General features: G+C 34.4%; 1 protein-coding gene across 1 annotated transcript in view; it reads right to left on the minus strand.

The window, feature by feature from the left end:
• pvrl2l (PVR cell adhesion molecule related 2 like) overlaps positions 1–25,337 on the minus strand; it is a 236,949-nt gene that overhangs the window by 6,284 nt on the left and 205,328 nt on the right. The window contains exons 7-9 of the mRNA XM_051137379.1: positions 6,491–6,623; positions 6,245–6,302; positions 4,610–4,711 (exon numbers count right to left, since the gene is read on the minus strand). Of these exons, the coding sequence (XP_050993336.1) occupies positions 4,610–4,711; positions 6,245–6,302; positions 6,491–6,623 (293 nt within the window). The remainder of the gene's footprint in view (positions 1–4,609; positions 4,712–6,244; positions 6,303–6,490; positions 6,624–25,337) is intronic.

Below are 25,337 nucleotides of genomic sequence, written 5' to 3' on the forward strand. Positions count from 1 at the left end.
ACTATAGTTTAGTAAACAGTATTTAAAAATAAATAATGTTGCTTTAGTTTAAAGTGTACATAATTCATATATATATATATATATATATATATATATATTTTAAACAAGATTCATATTATAATCATATATATAATTTTAAACAAGATTCATATTTCTAAATTAATAATGTTGCATTAGTTCAAATCTGTCGAGTGTTAAATTATTTTAATGCATAATCCTTAGAAAATTAGAATAATGAATGAACAATGAATGAACAAATTAAAACCAATGAATCAAATTCCTAGTAAAATGATTTCAAACAGCTCCTCTGTTCATAACAGCAGTGTTGTAGTTTTGTCACGTCACACACGTCTGGGTTAGACACATGTAACAAGCTGCACGTACACACATTCACAATTCATTACAATCACTGAGGTGCTACTAATGCCAATTTAATAGTTCCTCAATCGGTCATTAAGCATCAGTATAATAGCTGAAGAGCAGAAGCGCACATTCTTATTTATTAGAGTTAATTGATACCGAACGAAGATTCAGCAGATAAAATCGTTTGATAGAACACTTCACCTCCTGACTCACAGTGAGCCGAAATTTAATTTAAAAGTGCTAATATAGTGTGATGGTTATCTCGTGCGTGTGAGTGTGAGTGTATCGCTGTCTGAACGATGGCGCAAAACTTGCTTTCTAATTATGTGAGGCGAATGTTCTTTTTTATTTCTCAGTTATAAGGTGATGCCGGTTTCAGCCCTGGTCATTTAACCTTTTTATAGAGGTCTGGACACAGAAAGGACACAAAAAGAGCTTTATTTTTCATAGTGATGCTTGTACAAAGAAAGTCATTTCATTTTCACAGATCTAATAACAGTTATTCCAGCAAATTTCCAAGCCTTTAACTTTTCTACCATTCAGAATTAAAAAAAAAAATACATGAACTTTTTCAGTATGAATTACCCAGAAATATGTGATCATACTCTGTAGGATTTTGATATAATAAATAAATGAATTTTTGAAATGAAATGAAAAGAAATAAATGAAAAGTGTGTATATTTATATAGAATAAAAACAATATTAATATGACTAATTAACATGACTAAATGAACTGAATACAAATATTTAAAAAAAAATATATATATATATATATATATACAAAATTCATATTTATAAATATATAAACAATAAAACATTTTAATAATAGTAATAAATACCTATAAATGATAAATACTATATCAAAGGAGAAGAAATGTTACATAATATTATACATACTTCATAAGATTAATGCTTTTGCTGAGTGGACCATAGAAAAACTCTATTTTTCCACTATTAAATATATGTCTGCATATATATGTAAATATATTACTGATATGATTACATATCAGGGAAACAATAATCATGATTAATGCCATTAATAAAGCACACAAGCACTATTATTCCTCTTTTGTGTGCCTGTGTGTAATTTTGTTGAAATAAAATAAAATCACTAAATTATTTTCCCTGTCATTCTAGCTCAACTTCCCATTGGGGTGTGGCCAACTCAATTGAAATTCAAGAAAATTAAACAGCCAATTCTTAAATGCTGAATAATGCCCGCCGCTGCAGGCTAAATCACCTAAAACAATAAATGCAGGCACTTATTGAAAGCCCGAACTGAGTCCCCTGGGGATTTGATCACAAAGGTACGTGTCTGAGTCTGGCCTTCATACACAGACCCGCTGTAGTAATTGGCTTTACGGTTATCATAGTTGATGAAATAACCAGCTCATCATATTAATCCACATAAAAGACCCTTTGGCAGTGTTAGCACATGCCGCACATCACTGTGAGTCACTAGCTTTCGCCACTAGCATACGTATATACACCGCCTGCTGCAAGATAAAGTCTTTAGTACCCATTGTAAGATAAGTACAGCACTATATGTCGTGTGTGTATATATATATATTTAATGTCTTTTTTCACAAATTTTGTATGTACACAATTGTATAATATCCAAGCTACACAATTCTAGTAATTGTGCAGTTAATTCTCATATTGTATTTTCAGGAATTTTGGAATATTTGTCCTCTCCCCAATTTGTCACTACCGAAACATAGTAATATATAATTTAATAAGAAATGTTATATTGACCTATTAAGATTTCGCTTACATCTTCCTAAAATATATTTTTTGCTATTTTATTAAAACGTTTTCAGAGGTAAATCAATAACAGTTACAATTCTAACAATATTTCAAGTGTAATTTGTAGTGACAGTAATGTTTTGGTACCGACCACATCATATTACAGAATTATAACTTGCATACTGAAACACTATCAAAACATACTAAAATGCAAAAAATTTGCGTAACTGTAGTAAAATGTTGTATATTTCCCCCAAATAAAGGATTATATGTTTTCTTTTGTCACTTACGAAACAATGATGTTGTTTTGGTTGCAACTGTTACAGTAGTGACAATTTTTTTCAGCGGTGTTCGGTAGTGACATTCTTTAAAGTTACACACAGATTTTTACTACTTTTGAACACGTTTACCTCAAAAAGACCTATTTACTCATCATGCAGCTATGAGAGAGAAAGGGACACATGAATGTTTCCTGATTGTAAATGTAGGGGTGTAGTTCAAATCAGTCTCAGCCAATGGACTAAGGGTGTGTTCACACTTGTAGTTCGGTTCATTTAATTAATTTGGTTTAGACCAAAAAGGAAAATGATACATTTGGTCCTGGTCCACTTAGTGTTCACACTGGCATTTTTGACAGCGGACCTAAAGATACCAAACCTAAAGGCAAAGTGATCATTTTGTTTTGGATACACCGCTTGTTCCCTGCTTGAAATCATGTCGCATAGCATCGCATCTTGTCATTTCTTCCTGTTTCTGGTTAGTTTAGAAATCTTTGGTTCACATTTCCTTCATACTTCATTCGAACCGCTTCATTCGTTTGGAAGCGGACCGAGACTGTACTTTACCGGAGTAGTGTTATTTTGAGTAATTTTAATTTTACTTCACTACATTCCAAAGCATAAGATCGTACTTTTTACTTCACTACATTTCATAAAACATATTGTTACTCCTTATAATATATCACGTGCTCTGAGACGCAGAATTCAGGAACAAACTGATTCTTTTCAATGAACCTGTTAAATCGGTTCGAAATGCTTGATTGCAGACACATCAACATTAGTGTCTCTATGTTTTTGGTCAAAAAACGTAACATTAAAATAACACAGAATAAATAAAATAACTCATGCACGTTCACATTTCCCCCCTACTGTAACATAGCAGTTTTATTAAAATGCTACGCCTATGTGACGTCTGTTTTTATATTGTTCATAAACAGTATAAATTTTTATATTGTTTGGATCAACTAGCCGAGTAGATATGAATGTTTATTCATAACCATACTGAAAATAAGTAAATATTGTTAGCTGATGCTAACTGTCTAGCTAACAAGCTTGCTGGTGCTAAGATGAGGTAATTTTTAGATATATAATATAAATATTTTTATTCAACCACCTGGATAGATTACATCTGAGGAAAAAAGAAAGGATGTAATGTTCAGAACTTGGTAACTACAGTAATTATCAAAGTGGTAAGCGATGTCCTATGGGGTCATTTGGCCAGGAGTGTTTTTACACCGCAGACACGGTTTAAGGAAAAAATCATTATGAAAATATAATTATATTTTCCTTAGAATGTACTTCCTATCTTCAGGCCTTATTCTCATGTCATATATAAATGAGACGTGCAAAACACTTTTTCTTACTGGTGAAAATTAGAACTCTCGTCAACGTAGTCCATATCAACAAAACAAAAATATATCTTGAATCCATATAGTGGTTATTTTGGGAAAATCCCAGGTATTTTGAGCAGTAGGATTATAAAAAATTTAATTAAGTAGCCTATATAAAATTGCTAAATAAATTTATCAGTACTTTTTTACTTATGTACATAAAAAAAACAAGTACGTTTGTTCTTTCACTCAAGTAAAATTGAAAACGGAGTACTTTTACTTTTACTGGAGTAATATTTTATTCTATGTATCTGTACTTTTACTTGAGTACACTGTTTCAGTAGTGAAATTAAAGTGCAGGACAATTTATTCATTCATTTATTTTTTTTTTTTTGAACTTCACCTTTTTACAAAATCAAACTTATATTTTTAAAAACAACAATGGAATTAAATGCAAAAATTATTTCAATATCATTTTCATAAGTTTAGGAAATTTAGGAGTTAGGGTTTAGGACAGCCATCTCCCAATTGAAAGTACCCACTAAATGATGATATTATATATATTAAGCTATATTAATTTCAATACATAATAGAAGGATGTTAGTAAACATCTAAGATTGAAATACTTAAATGCTTTTTAAATGTGTTTTTTGGTTGTGGGATAGCAGTTTGCACCAATTCTGTAGAATATATATATGGATAGATAGAGATATATCACAAAATGTTCTGAAAATGCAAATTAAATTGCCTTTTGTGCAATCAAGATGGTGGAAGTCATACAGTCTAAAGCAGGAAAAGGACAAAATGGAACCGGATTCAGGAACAGGATTCACAGCTGTTCAAAATGTTTACGCAGCATTGCACATCTGAGTTTGGGAAGGGGGATCTTACCGTAACGGGCTCGGCGGAGTTGGTTTCATAGTAGTGTCTCTCGTAGTTGCTGAGCGGCTGGGTTTCTGTGATGGCTGTGGTCTTGTCCTGTGGTTTATTCAGCTGTAGAGAAACAAATACATGAGATGATGAGTTCAACATGAACACTTTAGTAGCTGGTTGTGGATCAGAGAAACATTTCTTGCCTTGAAGGAACTTTTTGTGATTATTTACTCATCCTAGTGTCATTCCAAAGACATTTTTTTCTTCTGCAGAGCACAAAAGAAGGTTTTTTGATGAATTTGATGAATGGCGGGGAAAAAGCAACATTGGACATTTATTGTCTAGACAAAAAAAAACACAAAAATATCTTCTGTGGTCTAGATAAAAAAAGTCATGCTGGTCGGATCCAACGTAGTTTAATAAATGACAGCAGAAGGTTTGAATCTTATTTAACTACCATCTTTTTAATATAAACCAAGCTGATTATGCACACTGAGACTGCATAAATTTAGAGCAATATTGTGAAATATTATTACAATTTATAATAACTGTTTTCTATTTTACTATATTTTAAAATGTAATTTATTCCTGTGATGCAAAGCTGAATTTTCAGCATCATTACTCCAGTCTTCAGTGTCAAATGATCCTTCAGAAATCAGAAAACTCAAGAAACATTCTGTACTATTATTATCGATGAAGAAAACAGTTATGTGGTTTAATATTTGTGTAAACAGTGTTTTTTTTTCAGGATGTTTGATTAATAGAACGTTCAAAAGAACATTAATTATTTGATATAGAAATCTTTAGAACATTAGAAAACACTTTATTCTCACTTTCAATCAATTTAATGCATCCTTGCTGAATAAAAGTACTTCTTTCTTTAAAAAAAAAAAATAAAATTATTGACCCCAGTCTTTTGAACGGCCTTCAGGAAAGGCTCATCAAAAAGTTTTTAGCCAGTAAAAAGCAGTATTTAGAGTGAAATAACTGCAGATGTCTTACTGCAGCTGCTATTTTGAGCAAACATGAAGAGAGATCTCATAATCACATATTTTAGGGGTGCTGACAGCTGAATTAATCACAGATTTTTAGGGCAGCCGAGATGAAAGATGCCTGTGATGTATGCGTTCATTTGCCTGTGCACACACACATACACAAACATGTACGCACACACAAATTTAGCTCCACCCACACGTTCTACATTAAGCTTCAATCAATACACATTACCCCCGTGTTAACCCTTTCTTTCTCAACCGAGGCCCGAGGGCAGCATTAGGCATTCTCATTCTCTTCGCTCCGCTTGTACTTCACAATACAAATTTGTTTCAAATGCAGTCCAGTAGCAACCGAGTGAACGGGAAATAATCATTAACCAGAGAAAAATGCAATTATCCTATTCTGAGCAATACAAGTTTCCTCCCCATCCCAGAACTAAGCTTGTTCTTCAAAGGTTTGAATTCAAAGATCTATTTTATGGTGGTTTATGCATATGCGCCTTTTCACCAGCTCTGTTTTAATTGCAGCGTGTAGCCTGGAGAATTGTAAGTAATCTCGACATTGTATAATGAAGAAAGCTCAATACGTCGAAAGAGTTGAAAGAGAATGTCAGATGTGTGAGCGTGAGATGTGAGTGATGGAGAAAAGTCCGCTCACCATTTCTGTCGAGCTGCCAGACTTCATCGGAGGAGGCGGCTTGTGTTTGGGGGGGCCTCTGGAAAGGAGATACAACGAGATGTTATAACCGTGGTGTGCATGCATGCTATACCGTGAACGCGCCAATTAAGATGCATTGAGAAGGAAAGGGACAAAAATATCTTGGGTGTTCTAGCCAGGAAAGAAGGAGAAAGCAAAGAAATGGATGTTTGACATGAATGTGTGATTATGTGTGTTCACACTCACTCTCCGTTCTCCATGCTCTGACGGTGTTTCTGGTACATGGCCAAACCAGCGCCGATCAAACACAGGATGATAATGGTGGCAATGATGCCCCCCACAACTGGCCCCGCGTTGCTGTGTTGTGGAACAGGTTGATCTGAAACAGGCAAGAGACACATTAAATCAACTTTGTGGGTCTAGATTTTAAACCTGATATACAGTTGCAATTGAAATTATTCAACCCTGCTGACCTGCAAGATATTTTGCTGCAGAGTACAAACTTTTATGAAAACAATTCAACAGAGGCATCAGTACAATATTGGAGAAGGTTTATTAATACACATTTGAGTAATTCTGAGAACAACAACAAAAAAACAAATTGGCTCTAAACGTTCATGTTCAAAATTATTCAACCCCCAAAAGTCAAATTTGGTGCAGAATCTTTTATTCTTTAAAACCACCAATAAACGCTGTTTGAAAGCTTCTGTTACCTCTCTACTGCAATCTTGGCCTATTTCTTGCCTGAAAAAGCTTTCAGATCACTGATGATCTTCGGTTTTCACTTTGCAACTGCTTTCTTCAAATTCACCCAAATATTTTCAATGAGGAGACTGAACAGGCCACTCAAGAACATTCAATGACTGATCCCTGAATCAAGCATTTGGATGTATAATTTGGGATGATATTCCTGCAGGAAAGACCATTGATCATCAGCTTCAGTCTTTGAACCAAGGCATCACAATTCTTGCCAAAATGGCCTGATACTTTAAAGAAACCTTGAATACTGTCATGATTTCCGCTTCCTGCTACAGTAAACCAACCCCTTAACAGGGCTTGCCCACCTCCATGTTTGACTGTGGTGATGGTGTTCTTCTGCTTATACACTTTGCCTTTTTTCGCACCAGACATACCACTGATCCATAAGTCCCAAAAGTTCCAGTTTGGTCAGATCAATCCATAAAACATTCTTCCAGAACTCAACAAGTCTATCCAAATGAATTTTAGCATGTTCGAGTCTGCCTTTTCGTTCTTTATGGTCAAGAGTGGTATTCAGCAAGATGCCTCAACATTAATGCCATACTTGTAATGTTCTTCTTAAACGCTGCATTGAAATGTTTTTTCTCCTTTTATCAGATCATCTTGCAAGTCTTTGGCTGTACATTTCAGGTTTTTCCACAGTTGCTCTGATCTGTATCATTTCATGATATTTTACTTTTTTATCAGCTGTGTCTCTAGGAACTTTTCATGTCTTGGAAATGTAGCCTTAGACTTTCTAATATAATAAAACTATTTCTTCTCTATAGCTTTTGTAAGAGCTCTGTTGACTTTGCCATATTTGCTAGTCAACTTCAGCACATGAATGGGCTAAATGTATGTATGTGTAACAGCCCAAGCTAATTCTGTGTTTTGTTTTGTTTTTAATAAACAAACAATAGAGTTTCTAAAGGCTTAATTGAAATTTAAAGGCTTAATTTTAAAAAAGACAATTTTGTTCCCTACAATAAAAATAAGTGACTTAAAGGAGAAGTTCACTTCCAGAACAAAAATTTACAGATAATTTACTCATCCCCTTGTCATCCAAGATGTTCATGTTTTTCTTCAGTTGATAAGAAATTATGTTTCTTGAGGAAATTTCAGGAATGTTCAATGGTGCCCCCAAGTTTGAACATCCAAAATGATAACTGAGGTTAAAAGTATATTAATTGTCAATTTGTTTCGATAGATAAGACCCTTTTTCTTTGGCTGGGATCATTTAGAGCAATCTGAAGCTGCATTTAAACTGTATTTTGGAAGTTCAAACTTGAGTGCACCACTGAAGTCCATTATATGGAGATAATTCCTAAATTTTATTCCTCACGAAACATAGTTTCTTATCGGCTGGAGAAAGAAAGACACGAACGTCTTGAATGACAAGGGGGTGAGTAGGTTATCTGTACATTTTTGTTCTGGAAGTGAACTTCTCTAAAAACAGCAATGTTGAATAGGGGTTGAATAATTATGACATAGCTGTGTTATTAAAAAATCTTATAACTCAAAAATGTTACATTACATATTGACATTATCACTTTAATATGCCAGTAAACTGTTGTAGATGCATTTTTTTTGATAAATTCCTGGATCTTCAGAAAAGCTTGTATTTGTAAAGTACTGTAGTCTCTGGGGGGTTGAAAAATTTCACTTGCAACTGTAACTGCCACATCTGTATAAAATTGGAATTCTGAGGAGAATCAGATATGAGAGTTCATATTAGAGTTGTGTGTCATTCAGAAATGAATTGAGGACTGTTGAGCAAACATGATGATAAACTGAACTTCAAATTTCAATTTAAGGAAGTAGAATTAAAATAAACTGAATTTTTAAACTAAACAAAGCAAAGTTTGTCAAGACAAACTATGAATATTAGCTTGGCGATGGATGGGTGGATGACAAACGGACAGACAGGTGGATAGGTAAGTAGGTAAAACGACAGAAGACGGATGGATGGATAGATTTTACTATGATAGATTTTACTACTAACATTTTACTATATTTAAACATGCAGATTTTCTCCCATTTTTAATGGGAGCACAGAAAATACATAAATAAAATCTGCTTATTCTATCTGTGCCTGGACATAGCCGACTGTTTACAGTGATTACACATATAAAGATGTTTAGCAGGTCACAGATGCTGGTCAGCATCACGCGGATCATTTCAGTCGCACGGTTCGATCCGCTTTTGGAGCATTTGCTTTCCCAAACAGCTGGTAACTACATAAAACAGGCTGTGTGACTATGACGAAGGATTACTGTAATAGGTTTATGTCATTTGACATGCAGAGGCAGCGGATTTTAACATTTCTAAAATAAATACATATAAAATCAAGCACCCTTGCTCTTATCGCTCACCGGTGGTGACAAACGTGTGCTCCCATGATTCACACATAGGCATTTCCATACGTTCACTGAATGCCAAGTGAGGATTTTCGACCCGATCTAACTATATAAAGATATAACATCAGAATTCTGAGGAGAATCAGATACATGTGTTTGTACTGGGGTTGCAATTCTTCAAGAGCAAGAGACACAAAGTAACCTTTCTCGGGATTTTGCTCTATAAAAGTAGAAATCACCCATGTGACCAGATGTAAGAGAATGACTTAGATGGTTTTGGTTTACATATTTAATTAACTTCTCTGGAAGGGGGGAAAAACACTTCACTTCCAAGAATGCATTACCTGTGTTGAACTGTCATTCCAATTCAGCTTCCTGTGGAATGTAGCCATTTCAATTAAAATTCCAACTGAGTTGAAATTCTGAATTTTGCACAACTCTAGTCTAGATGTAGGTCAGATGACCACATACCAAAAACCAGCTGCACTGCATTTAAAACCACATGTGAAAGTGGCCCAAATTGGGTGTGGAAAGAGATATTTATCTGTTTTTTTTCTGTTTCAACACCATTGTGATGTCCACCATTAGCGCTCCCCACCAGTAAACCCCTTTGAGAACTAATACACCGCCACTCCTTATCTTTCCCTTTGCAGTTAGACATTTAAAGCTGGAGTGATAAGGTTCTTTGTAGTGCGGCTCAGTTTGATGAGGTATTCACAGGCAAAGCTTGCTAAGACTTGCTGCTGGGGTGGGTATGCTAAAATTAGTAAGTCCCACTGCTCTCAGAGCGACTGATGAGACAGAAGGAGAGAGAAAGAGAGAGACGAGTGAGGTGGAGAGATAGATGAGGGGGGCTGCCATCACCGAACCTTTTTATTGAAACTTTGTCCATTGTCATACCAATAAAACACTCTAGAAATGAGGTATGACGATTGGAAGTGATAAGAAAGGACAGGAAGATTGAGTGTGCACGGATGGAAATGACAGTGCAGTACTGCTGCTGTCCACCAGGGCTGGTATTTTGTGCATTCCTAATGCAGGTTTGATCTGCAGAGTCACAATGGTGATCTTTTTCTGTGAATTTCATCTTATTTCAGAGGGATCAGATTAACTCTGTTTCCAGTGCTTGTAAGGAAACAGATGTGCTCATCGCATGCATGCACGCACACACTTCTTCAACATGTAGTCACATATACATTTCTGATACAAAACAGATTCTTGATGAAACTGGGCAGCGAGCCACAGTAATGCATGAAAGCTCTCACACAGAGAACTTGAAAGGGGTCGAAGACAATATTGGACACTCTTAAAAACACCAGTATTTCAACAGCAGCACTGAGCTAGAGAGAGATCAGACGAGCAAATGAAAAAAAAACTCTTTATTTGATAAAAGCTGATAGCCACACACCATGAGACCTATAGTGATCGTTTTTACCGAGCTGTGTTAAACAAGCGCATTTGTTATCAATGTACTAGCAAGCGAGAGGGTTTTGCTCAGTGTGTGTGCATATATCAGTGGGGTTTATCGCATGGATCAGGCACCGAAAGCAACCTAAAACAAATCTAAACAAATATGTCTAAACAAAGAACTGTTGTACATTGTGCAATCCTGAAAATATATTGCTATCAGCTGCACGCTGTTCCTCGAGTCATCTGCTCACGTCTTCGTTTAGCTACTATTGTCTGCTGTGTTTCTTATTGGTTGGTTCTTACATTAGCAATGCGTTGCCTTGGTGTGGGTAAATTTCCTCCAAAGCTGCTTTATTTTGGGTCGTAGCTCATGCTGTGTGGCATTTTTGTTTGTTGAGGATCTCAACAAATGACTTGCAATTAAATCAGAAACACTGAGCTCAGGAAGAGAAAATGAAAAAATCCTTGCAATTTTATTAGAATGAAGACGACAAAAACCAAAAACAAACAAACAAAAAAAAAAAAATGTGCAAACAGCTCATTTCTGGAGGGACTGCTAATTTTGAGTTTAGCTCATGTTGCTGCATTTATTTTGTTTGAGTAGAGTCTCTAAACAAACAACTTACAATTTAATGTGAAATACCGACATCCATATTACTATTTAATTTTTTGCTGTGCCACTTTTTCCTCAGCAAACAACATAAGCATTTAATTATAACTATAAAATGCTGAACATAGAGAAGGAACTTGAGCCTGAGCATAACATTTATATTGTAATTTGGTTAAACTAAATAAAATAAATGAAACAAATGGGACAATAGAGAGAACAATAGACAGACAGACAATTGTTTATGTTTGACCAAAAAGTTAATCCGATTTTCACACAAGTCCTTAAAATTGGCAAAGAGAACCCAATCAAACAAAAAAGTTGAAAATAAAGTTTGTCATTTATTTATTGAGAAAAATGGTCCAGTTTTAAATATTTGTGAGTTGCAAAAGTATGTGAATCTCTAGGATTAGCAGTTGATTTTAAGGTGCAATTAGAGTCCATTTGTTCAGATGAGTTATCAATCAATAGGATGACTATCCGGTGCCAGTGTATGTCCTGTTTTAATTAAAGAACAGGAATCTATCAAGGTCTGATCATGTTTGTGGAAGTGAATTATGGCATGAACAAAACAGATCTCTGAGAACCTCAGAAAAGGAGTTGTTGTTGCTCATCCGGCTAGAGGTTACAAAACCATCTCTATAGAGTTTGGACTCCACAAATCCACAGTCAGATTGTGTACAAATGGAGGAAATTCAACACCACTATTACCCTCCCTAGGAGTGGTCAACCAACAAAGATCACTCCAAAGCAAGACTAAGTAATAGTAATAGTAACAGTCTGCAAGGTTGCAAAGGACCTCAGGGTAACTTTTAAGCACATAAAGGCTTCAAATTGGTTAATATTAATTTTCATGAGTCCATCATCATGAGAACACCGAACAACCATGGTATGAATGGCAGAGTTGCAAGGAGAAAGCCACAACTCTCCAAAAACAAAACACAAAAAAAACACTGCTGTCGGTCTGCAGTTTGCTAAAGATCATGTGGACAAGTCAGAGGGCTACTGGAGAAAGCTTTTGAGGACGGATGAGACCAAAATAACTTTTTCGGTGTTATGTGTTATGTTTGGAAGAAAAACACTTATTCCAACCTCATTGCATCCGTGAAACATGGTGGTGGTAGTATCATGGTTTGGACTGCTTTGCTGCATCTTGGCCAGAATGTCTCGCCATCATTGATGGAACAATGAATTCTGAATTATACCAGCAAATGCTAAAGGAAAATGTCAGGACATCTGTCCGAGTACTGAATCTTAGAAAAAAGTGGGTCATGCAGCAAGACAACGACCACAAGCGCACAAGTCATTCTACCAAAAAATGGTTAAAGAAGAACAAGGTTTATGATTTGGAATGCCTGAGTCAAAGTCTGGACCTTAATCCAATTGAAATGTTGTGGAAGCACCTAAAGGTAGTAGTTCATAGGAGGAAACCCACCAAAATCACAGGGTTCAAGTGTTTCTGTACTGAAGAATGGGCTAAAATTCCTACAAACTGATCAGTGGTTACAAAATACGTTACCTGCGGTTATTGCTTCAAAAAGTGGTCACAGCAGATACTGAAAACAAAGATTCACATACAGTACACATACAGTAAAGAAATGACAAAGTCTCATTTGTTTGATTGGGTTTTCTTTTTGTCAACTTTCAGTGTGAAAATCTGATGATGTTTTTTTATATTTATGCAAAATATAAGACAGACAGACAGACAGACAGATAGATAGACAGACAGACAGACAGAACAACAGGTAGATGATAGATAGAATGACAGATAGACAGACAGATAGATAGATAGATAGATAGATAGATAGATAGATAGATAGATAGATAGACAGACAGAACAACAGATAGAGAGATAGATAGATTATAGATAAATAGATAGACACAGAACAACATACAGATAGATGATAGATAGATTGATAGACAGATAACTAGATAGACAGACAGAGAGATAGATAGATGATAGATAGATTGATAGACAGACAGACAGATCGATAGGCAGAGAGAGAGATAGATAGATAGATAGATGGATAGATGACAGGCAGATCCATATACAGACAGATAGATAGACAGACAGAACAACAGATAGAGAGATAGATAGATTATAGATAAATAGATAGATAGACACAGAACAACATACAGATAGATGATAGATTGATAGACAGATAACTAGATAGATAGACAGACAGAGAGATAGATAGATGATAGATAGATTGATAGACAGACAGATCGATAGGCAGAGAGATGGATAGATAGATAGATAGATAGATAGATAGATAGATGACAGACAGATCCATATACAGACAGATAGATAGACAGACAGATAGATAGACAGAACAACAGATAGAAAGAGATAAATAGATAGACAGATCGATAGACAGAGAGAACAACAGACAGATAGATAGACAGATAGATAGATAGATAGATAGACAGACAGACAGACAGACAGATAGATAGATAGAACAACGGACAGATAGATAGATAGATAGATAGATAGACAGATAGATAGACAGAACAACAGACAGATAGATAGATAGATAGATAGATAGATAGATAGATAGATAGACAGACAGACAGACAGATAGATAGATAGAACAACGGACAGATAGATAGATAGATAGATAGATAGATAGATAGATAGATAGACAGATAGATAGACAGAACAACAGACAGATAGATAGATAGATAGATAGATAGATAGATAGATAGACAGACAGACAGACAGATAGATAGATAGATAGATAGATAGATAGAACAACGGACAGATAGATAGATGATAGATAGATTGATAGACAGACAGATCGATAGGCAGAGAGATGGATAGATAGATAGATAGATAGATAGATAGATAGATAGATGACAGACAGATCCATATACAGACAGATAGATCGATAGACAGATAGATAGACAGAACAACAGATAGAAAGAGATAAATAGATAGACAGATCGATAGACAGAGAGAACAACAGACAGACAGATAGACAGATAGATAGATAGATAGACAGACAGACAGACAGACAGATAGATAGATAGAACAACGGACAGATAGATAGATAGATAGATAGATAGACAGAACAACAGATAGATAGATAGATAGATAGATAGATAGATAGATAGACAGACAGACAGATAGATAGATAGATAGAACAACGGACAGATAGATAGATAGATAGATAGATAGATAGATAGATAGATAGACAGATAGATAGACAGAACAACAGACAGATAGATAGATAGATAGATAGATAGATAGATAGACAGACAGACAGACAGACAGATAGATAGATAGATAGATAGATAGATAGATAGATAGATAGATAGATAGATAGATAGAACAACGGACAGATAGATAGATAGATAGACAGATAGATAGACAGACAGACAGACAGATAGATAGACAGAACAACAGACAGATAGATAGATAGATAGATAGATAGATAGATAGATAGATAGATAGATAGATAGATAGATAAAACAACAGACAGACAGATAGATAGATAGATAGATAGATAGATAGAAGAACAGACAGACAGATGTTTGCCAGGGAAGATGTTTGAAACTGCTGATTTTGACTCGTTGCTCAAACTGCTGTATTTACTTTGTCTCTAAACAGCATCTTGTAATTAAAGGGGAACTGTGAGGGCGGGGGAGGAGCTTCCGAAATCCTTGACTGAATAATCCCTATTACAATTTTATAAGAATGAAGACTCAAAGAAAATAGACTGCCACCAGCAAATTACTGCTGAAAGCGTCGCTCCTGCTGATGCGCTCGCGCCTGTTTCAGAGGAACTTCTTAGAAGTCACTGAGTGCATCATCCATATTGCAATTTTATTAGAACCAAGTCTGAGGAAAACAAACTAGACCGTGACCCGCAATAAACCACAATTTCTTGTGAATCCATTATTATAAATAGAAGGAATGTCAGCGAGGGAGAAGATGAATAAAGCGAGACAATGAAACGACAAAAAGAAATAAGACAGGCAGACTCGGACAATTTTTAAAAGTCGCAATGAGACGTACAGGAGGGGAACGAACCAAAACTCCACTTTGCACTGCATCGCCGGAGCACACGTCGCTTTCACTACTTTTCTCTTAATATCTCAAAAACTTTCAACACCTTGATGTTTCTGCTTCACAAGCCTTTTCCTAGCTATGTCACCCAAGGCCGGCGATCCCTGCTTGTGTAGGAGGAAATTAAAACACACACACAAGTGTAAGAGGTGGGTGGACGTTTTGGAGGGACTGACAAAAGACTCATTGTTGAAATAATAATAATTATCAGCAGCAGCTTGACTTCTGATTCATCCCATTATCGCCCATATTCTTTCAGCATTCCACCACTATACTTAGCCGCCAGACTTAGAAAGAGAGAGAGAATTAGAGAGAGGGAGAGAGGTTGCGTTGTGCCGAGCTGCCCTTAAAAGCTTTATAAAGATCATGATAATTGAGACGTGCAGTCTGAAATCTGTCCACATGCAGAAAAACAACCCTGCTCAGTCCGCTGCGGCCGCTTCTTAATGCCACAAAGAGGATTACATTTATACGTACACACACAAAGTGTTTTTGCTAACCCCTGTTCCTATTTTGGTGACCTGCTAGATTTCTGCTTTTACCTCAGCGTCTCTTTACACCGATCCAATTTGCATACTCATCTGTGATTTGTTCCCGCTCTTGGAGATCATGTTTTGATTGGCTGTGGGGTTTGTGACCGGATTTGCTTAACATCTGTTACAGAATGCTGTTTATAAACAAACAGTGAAATAAACTACATTACAGTTCAAAAAAGCTTTTGTTTTAAGTATTTTTGAAAGAAGTCTGGGTTGCACTTCATTTTAAGGTGTCCTTGTTATAGTGTAATTACACATTTAAGTACTGAGTAATATTAATTAATTACAAGTACTTACTATACGGTTAGAGTTAGGGCTTGGCTTTGGGCTACTTGCATGCAATTATGCATAATTCACTGTTATCATAAGAGTAAGTGCATATAATGTGTAACCGAAGTCTGTTCACCAAGCCTGCATTGATTTTATCATAAATACAGTAAAAGTTGCAATACTGTACAATAAGGTCCCAGTAGTTCATGCATTAACATTTACTATACATTTGTGACTATTTTTTTTTTGTGGTATTTTTTTGAAGTTGCATTAAAAACACAACTGCTCATGTTAGCATTAAAGATGCACCTTTTGATTTTAATAACACGTTAGTATGCTGAAATTAAAAGTAAATAAGGTTGAATTTTTTTTTTTTTTTTTTTTTAACTGTTAGGTCATGGTTACTTATGTAGTTAACTAATATTAACAATTGAACATTATTGTGAAGTGTTACTATTGAAAAAGTATTATTGTGACATTTTATATATTATATAGTAGGGTTATTTTAGTATAATTAATATACTATTATAGATTTAATAATATTTACATTTTGTGTTTTTAGTTTTCCTTTTCATTTTAAAGTTTTACAATTGTTGTTTTTGTTGTCATTTTTTAAAAATGTCTACACAGTTTTATTTTTATTTCAGTTTAGTTTTCAGTTTAGTGTTTTTTCATTATTCATTTTTTTTATATATTTCAAGTAACAATTTGTAATGTTTTTTTGTAATTTTTTATTTCAGTTTAGTTTAAGTTTTTGTAGCACATTAAATAAAAATGGGAAATGTTGCCTTGACAAACAGCTGAAATAAAATAAGTTTGTTTTATCATTATTATTTTTTATTTCAAGTAACAATTTGTAATGTTTTTTTTTTGTAATTTTTTATTTCAGTTTAGTTTTAGTTTTTGTAGCACATGAAATGAAAATGAGAAATTTTGCCTTGACAAACAGCTGAAATAAAATGAGTTTGTTTTTTCATTATTTTTTATTTCAAGTAACAAATTGAAATGGTTCTTTTAATTTTTTATTTCAGTTTAGTTTTAGTTTTTGTAGCACATGAAATAAGAATGAGAAATGTTGCCTTGACAAACAGCTGAAATAAAATATGTTTTTTAAATGGTTTTAGTAGTTTTAGTTAATTTAACCTTGTTATATACACATTATAAAACACATGTTATAAAACACATATACTCACATATATTATAAACTGTCACTTTACTGTCACTTTTGATTTAATGAATTTAATGCATCCTTGCTGACCTCACTGACCCCAAACTTTTGACTGTTAGTGTAAATGGCTGAACACTTTAAGTTTGTTGTTTTAAAAAAATGTGATTTCCATTCAAACCTGTATGTGAAATGACATACATCCTTTGTTAACAATTGCTAATGTTGTTTGGAAACCTAATCCAATCTCTTCCATGTCTAAAACATTTTCTTTCCCTCTCTCTCTCTCTGACAGCAAGTCGAGGAACAGTCTCTTCTGAGGAGCAGCAAATTCTGCAAAAAGCGTTTGTTCAATTCACTCCATATTTGATCTGCCAGCCCCACTCAACGGATTAAAGGCACGTCTATCACGCGGCGTCTCTGCAAAACTCCCTCCGTCACTTTTTCTCTTCCTCACAATCGTAAGTGCATTTCTTTCTCTTCAAATAAAACAGTAGGATTGATTCTCTTCCCTTAATAGCCTGGGTGAAGTGAACTAACTGAATCGGGGGGGGGAAACCCTCGTTTTTCAGGGACAGGAGAGAACAATTCCTAAGCGAAAGTCAGTTTGATACAGGCCAATCGCTCTAAATTGCTGTCATTGAGTTGCCTGAATGAAATGCACGTAGCAGAAGAACAGATTCAAACGTAGCTCGTTCAGAACCCATCGCAGCCAAAAATACGCTTTTTCTCACAAGGTCAGATCTGTTCAAGGATTTCAGAGGATTGGAGCCATATACAGTATACTTCTTTTGTTCTGCTCAGATGTCCTTGTGTAAATCAGGGATTTTTAAACTGAGGTGAGCTCCTCATATACCACTAATACTGGGTAGAAGGAATGTATTGTGTTTAAATAATCATTTTCTGGTTGTGGCATTAGTTCAACAACATATTAAGGCCAAATATTTGGTTCAGTTTAATTTAGTTCAGCATGTTTTTATTTTTTAATATCAAGATTACTATTTCACACCAGGGTCAGAAATTCACTTTTCCATTTAGGGGCAATATTACTTCCTGGAATTTAGGGCATTTTTTACATTTGTGAGGGCAAATCACCTTATTATTATAATCATCATATTATGTTGTTTTAAATGTGAAATACTTGAATTTCATTCACATTTAATTTTAAAAGTGGCAGCCGTAATACATTGTTTAATAGCGCAGGGGCATTTTTTGCCCTTTTGTCTTAAATTTATGGAGCATTTTGTTTGTTTCGGTAGCATTTTTGCCTCAAGTCCTCATCAGTTTCAGAACAATTCACACTCAAAATAAGTACACAAAAATTGTTTCAAAGTTAAAAATAAAATAAACCAATAAACCACAAGAAGCCGTGGTTTACAGTGAATTTATAACAGCTAAGGGGTGTTGTTAGGCATGACGCAAAGTGGAGCGTAGGTGTTATAAATTCACTGTAAACCACGGCTTCACTGGACTTATTGCTTTTAGAAAACGGCTATTCCATATATACGTAGTAAGGTTTTACAAAGAGCAACTAAAGTGTAATGATATTAATAAAAACATCATTCTTCTGCCAAACAATGTAGTTCCCCAGAAACAGTTGTGGCTGCAACAAAGTGGTTGCCGAGCAACACACAGACGTAAACAAAGGTGTGTGTTTGTAGAGTAATTTACAACAGCTTTGAACACGGCTCAACCAATCAGAATCAAGGACCAGAACTATCCGTTTTATAATCAATTTTAAACACTACAATTGAATTTGGTCATCACAACATTATGATTTAGATTACAGTATGATTACAGTACTTTTTAAAGATTACATTTAACCCTTTGGTGCTCTTCGGTTATTTTTGAGTGAGATATTTTATTTTATTTATTTTTTCGGTACATTAAAGGTTAAAGTTTTAAGGCGCTTTCTATGTAAATAAACACAAAAAAATCATGGACATGATTCAGAAAGGTCAAACAAATAAATAAATATAGGCTAGATTAAAACAAATGGGAAGCAAGTGGAAATGTTTGGTACTGCGCCAAAACAAAATTTTACTGAAAGCTCATTTTTTGTAATATCAACCTCAAATTTGGAACACAACTTGTTTTTATTCATGGCTTTGATTTTCTCACAGATTTAGAGTAATTATGTTTTGGAAAACATTAGGGCTGTCAAACGATTAATCGTGATTAATCACATGCAAAATAAAAGTTTGAGTTTGCCTAATGTATGTGTGTGTACTGTGTGTAATTATTATGTATATATAAACACATTCATGTATTTACAGGTATAAGTATTTATTATAATTTTTATATAATTTATATTATGTATAAATACAAACATTTTATATATAACATATTTCTCTTAAATATATACATTAATTTGTATGTATTTATATATACATAATTACCCACAGTACACACACATATATTGGGCAAACTCAAACTTTAATTTTGTATTCAATTAATCGCAATTAATCATTTGACAGCCCTAGAAAATATGTATTTCATACTATTTTTATTTGAAAACAGTATTTTTTAATTTAATTTTAAGGGCAGACACTGCAGGCAAAAATACCTGTCAAGTTTGAGATTGTGGGCCTTTTGGTTTTTCATAAAGTGTTTTTTCAGACTATTGAAAAGAAAACATCCAAAAGACACTGCTAAGTGTTTCTTTTATAGCACTTTATCTATTTGTGTCAATAGATTTTAATTGCAATACATATTTTTAACACTGAGCCAGAAATATCCACTTCAGTAGCACTTACACATACCGAACTTTACATTTTTATTCCTGGTTTTAACAGAGTTATTTGTTTATATGTAGTTTGCTTAATTATATACAACATTTTATTCCCCTTAAAATTATGAAATACACAGTTGTACATTTGTATAATTATGTTGTTTTCTGTCTACATATTTTCTGAATTATGGAGTGACAAAAAATGGGATAGCCAAAATTCCCTAATATGTGACCCTAGACCACAAAACGACATAAGGGTCATTTTTTTTAAATGTACAAAATCTGAAAGCTGAATAAATTAGCATTACATTGATGTATAGTTTGTTAGGAAAGGACAATCTCTGGCCAAGATACAACTATGTGAAAATCTGGAATCTAAAGGTGCGAAAAAATCTAAATATTGAGAAAATCACCTTTAAAGTTGTCCCAATGAAGTTCTAAGCAATGCATATTACCAATCAAAAATGAAGTTTCAATACATTTCCAGTAGAAAATTTACAAAACATCTTCATAGAACATGATCTTTACTTAATATCCTAATGATTTTTGGCATAAAAATTTTTTTCACCCATACAATGTATTTTTGGCTATTGCTACAAAAATACCCATGCTACTTATGACTAGTTTTGTGGTCCAGGGTCACATATGTCAAAAACATTAAACAAGAATTTTGAAACTGACCTTCATCTAGTGTTTACATTTTTATACTATAGATTTATGCAAAAGATTTCATTAAATAATGCCTCATTTTCGAAAACTTAATACAAAAAATGTTTGCAATTATCAGTGTAACCAATCAACTGGGTAAGTAAGGTGATAACTATTAATCAAAGGCGTCATCGGATGCCCAGTTTATATGATTCTTTAGGGTCTTAATGAAAAGTCTCTAATATACTTTGGTTAAAAATTCTCAGTAGTGGCAGTTTAAAACAACACCCTTTTTACCTTGTCAAAATCAGCTCTGCAAAATTCATCCCATTCTGAGGGATTGTTCCTTTAAATGCAAATGAGCTCTGCTCGCCCCGCCCCTCTCTTCTCTCTGTGGAGTGACGAGCCTGTTTACTTTAGCCACGTTTAGCAGCTAAACTTGCTAACTAGCACGCTATTAGGAAAGGCGATCGCAAAGATTCATAAAAAACCCCTTGTACTCACTTCTGCTGTAAGTGAAGCTGGATCACGAATGATTCGCGTGAACATAGACGGATATATGTGGATCGGGAGCCGCATTGCCTTTACAAACCAACGTAATCCACTGCATCTTTAGCGGCTCAGATGTCGGGAGTAAATGCATGGATTTTTATCATTATAGGGTAGATGTGTACATACACTGCCAACACGCATTAATGTTCAAACAACATGAAAAAGTGAACTTTGCAATTTTTTTTTTACCCTATTCACCTGCAGTGTCTCGCCTTAAAAATGTAATTGAACTAAAATACTTTAATTTAATTGAAATAAAAAAAAAAATCTAATTTTTGACCACCATGCATAGCCCAAAGGGCTAACAGTCATAGTAATTTTTATTTGTAGCAATTAATTGTGAGATTTACTATTAAGAATGAAAACTATTTCAAAGTAAATCCTACACCATTTATTTTTTCCAGTGTAGGTCTTTATGCATGCAGATATACTGCAGTCTTTGCTTTCCTTCCAAGGGGATCATCATATTTGTGCATCTTTGGCATCAAAAAGTAAAACCCTCAGGTGTGTCGCTCACAGCGACTTGAATGGTTAATTTTAAATAGTTTTCAGACTGATTTAACATAATATTATATCTGGCTTTGTCTTTGACTCCTGTGTGCATGTGCGTGTTTGGGTCCGTCTCAGCGGTGGGACTCACTAGATGGTGTCTTACCTCCCTGATGGAGTGGTTACCTGGATACTGCATGCATAAATAATCGAGTCTGAGACAAGTGAGTAAGTGTGCGTGTGTGTTTGGCTGCCCAGGCTCATGTGGAGTTACAAAACACCTGCGTGGCTGGCAGAAAAACTGCTGTATTTTTTTTGCGCCGTGAATTAATAAAACAAACCATCCTTGACTTGCATTAAGGTTCTTCTTTTCTATCTGATGGGCTCTCTGCAGGAGAAGCCAATGCTACTTTATCGTATTACTTATGCAATTTTGGCTTGGTAGATGATAAACAAAGCAAAAATCCATAGACTTACAGACTGAGCCATTTCTAGGGACTAATGCTGTCACAATTTTATTTTCAGTATAGCCAATATGTAGACCAATGACAGTAACATCTTATTAAATAACTCATACTTCTCAGAGTAGAAACTCAAAAGCCTTTATCACGGCTATTCAGTCATGATAAAAACTGACATATTAAGCCTTTATAAGGATGTTTATTTAATTTGTATTCTACCCTGAATGCCTTATAGGCTATACGCGAGGATCGCTTATTCAAAGAGCAGAAATATGAATTCATTTTACACCTAAGCAGCATTCTTTGCATTGACTAAACATTTCAAAGCAATTTAAATACCACTGCAAATAGCAATATGCTAAAGAACACACTTAAAGAAAAACAAGTCAAATATTAATAAATATAAGGGATGCATCAATAATGCAATTCAGGATATAAACAAGCTGCTAATTATTATGGCTATTAACTGGCAGATGGCAAAATTCGAAATCAATTCAAATTTTTGTCTAAAATAAATAACATAAATACTAAAAAGTAAAAATCATTTAAAATAAAATCTTTACAAATTTAAATGTAAGTAGTAGTAATTTACTACTAAATTACTAAAAAAAAAAAAATTTTTATTTAAAAAAAAAAAAAAACTATTCTGAATGAATGCTGTTCTTTTTACTTTTTATTCCAAAATATCATGTGATCATGTGACACTAAGATGTTGAAAATTCAGCTTTGCATCACAAGAATAAATTACATTTTAAAATAAATAGTGAACTATTATTTTAAATTTTAAGAATATTTCAAAATATTACTATTTATACTGGATTTTTGATCAAATAAGTGCAGCCTTGATGAGCATAAGAGATTCTTTTAAAAAAAAATCTAGTTGTTTTGATGTTTGAGAGTGTGGCTGGCGACAGAAGCAGCAGATCGGCTTGCCTTTGAATGAGTTTATAAGATAAAACCACCAGCCACCCTGGGAGCAGAAGACGCATGTTAGCATCACAAGTGTTGAGAAAGCGTCAAAACAAGACGTTCAGTGCCTTGAGGTGGTTTCTGTATTGACAGTATGAGTGTACAGTGCTGTCTGGAGTAAGTGCTGTGTGTGTTTGTCTCCAGACTTTCAGCATCATTCTGAGTCTAAGCTAATCTTCTCTGATCCTGACCGCGCGCATTTCAACTGTCTGCGGATTACGGCGTATGACAGCGAGACGTCTGTCTGTCTGCCTGTGTTTCTCGCTGATGTAAAGACTACAAGTCTTAAATAGAGCTGTGTGACAAATATTGAAAATATAAAAGATATGAAATGAAGCAACACTGCAAAACATTATGCAACCATTAAGTTTCCTATAAAGAGTTTATATCATGCAATTCTGACTTTAGAATTTGCAATTGTGAGTTTATATTGCAACTCTGAGAGAAAAAGTCAGATTTATGAGTTTATATCTCACAATTTTGACTTCATGACTCACAAATGTGAGTTTATATCACAATTCTGACTACAAACTTGCAATTGTGAGTTTATATCATGCAATTCTGAGAAAAATCAGGTGCATGATACAAAGTGCAATTCTGACTTTTTCTCTGAATTTTGAGATATAAACTCACAATTGCGAGTTATAAGCTGAATTGCGACATAATTTTGCAATTCTGAGATATAAACTCGCTTTTTGAGGAATGAAATCAAAACTGCAAGATATAAACTCACACTTCTGACTTTTTGTCAGAACGTTCATTCATGTTTGTTTCATGCTTTAAGTAAAGAAGATCAGACGATCGGCTCACGTGTCATTGATCATTGATAAGGCAATACAGTGATCTGTTTGAATTTGTTGTTTGAATATCTTAAAAAATGACAACATTTTAAAGCTGAGACCTTATTTCATACCAGAAGTAACCTGCTCAGTCTTGTCTGTCGCCGTGTTGTCAGTTTCCTCTTTGCTTTGTGATATATTTTTCACTGCATGAGAACATGATGTGTAGGATGAGAGCGGCATTGTTTGTCGGACATAGCAACAGTAACTAAGGAGAGTGGGTTTCTGCGAATGATCAATTGTAAGATACAAACTTGCAATTCTGAGAACATGCCCCCCAGCCTCCCTCCCTCCTCAGAAATGGACTTTATAACTTGCCAGTGTTGTCAGACATACGATAATTATCATATTTGTATAATAATTTAGACCTCTGTAAGATGTACGATCAATAATGAAAAAAGTCCATACTTTCAAATGATGGTCATTGTAATTATAGGGCTTCTATACTAATTCATCTAGCTGTGGATTCTACGTCTATCATGCCGTGCTTTTAAGCCAGCGAGCACTATGTTGCAGTCCACTGCAGACTGCAACACTTGATGGACTGCAGGCTTCTGATGACAGCGACTCAGAGGTGGAGTTTGGACGTTCCCACTTACGTACACCTAGTTATCTATCTATTGTGGTAATTTGCAGGTGATGTCAAAAGGTTGTTGGTCTAGATAAATAGCTGTTTTCTGTGCGTTTGACTCGTGTACATTTTGAGATTCTGGATTGATACTTGGACATTTCCAATCTGGCAACACTGTAACTTGCAATTCCGAGTTTATGTCAGAATTGCGTAAAAAAGTCAGAATTGCAAGATATAAACTTGCATTTATTTCTCACAATGAGTCACAATGAGTTTATATTACACAATTCTGAGAAAAAAGGTCAGAATTGTGAGTTTATATGTCATAGTTCTGACTTTATAACTCACAATTGTGTATCACGCAATTCTGAAAAAATAGTCAGAATTGTGGGGTTTATATTATGCAATTCTGACATAACTTGCAATTTCAAGTTTATATCATGCAATTCTGACTCTAGAATTTGCAATTGTGAGTATATATCATGCAATTCTGAGAAAAAAAGTCAGAATTGAGTCTACATCTCACAATTTTGACTTTATAACTCACAATTGTGAGTTTATATCACGCAATTCTGAAAAAATAGTCAGAATTGTGGGGTTTATATTATGCAATTCTGACATAACTTGCAATTTCAAGTTTATATCATGCAATTCTGACTCTAGAATTTGCAATTGTGAGTT

The sequence above is a fragment of the Labeo rohita genome, chromosome 19 (assembly GCF_022985175.1).
Source record: "Labeo rohita strain BAU-BD-2019 chromosome 19, IGBB_LRoh.1.0, whole genome shotgun sequence".
NCBI lineage: Eukaryota > Metazoa > Chordata > Actinopteri > Cypriniformes > Cyprinidae > Labeo > Labeo rohita.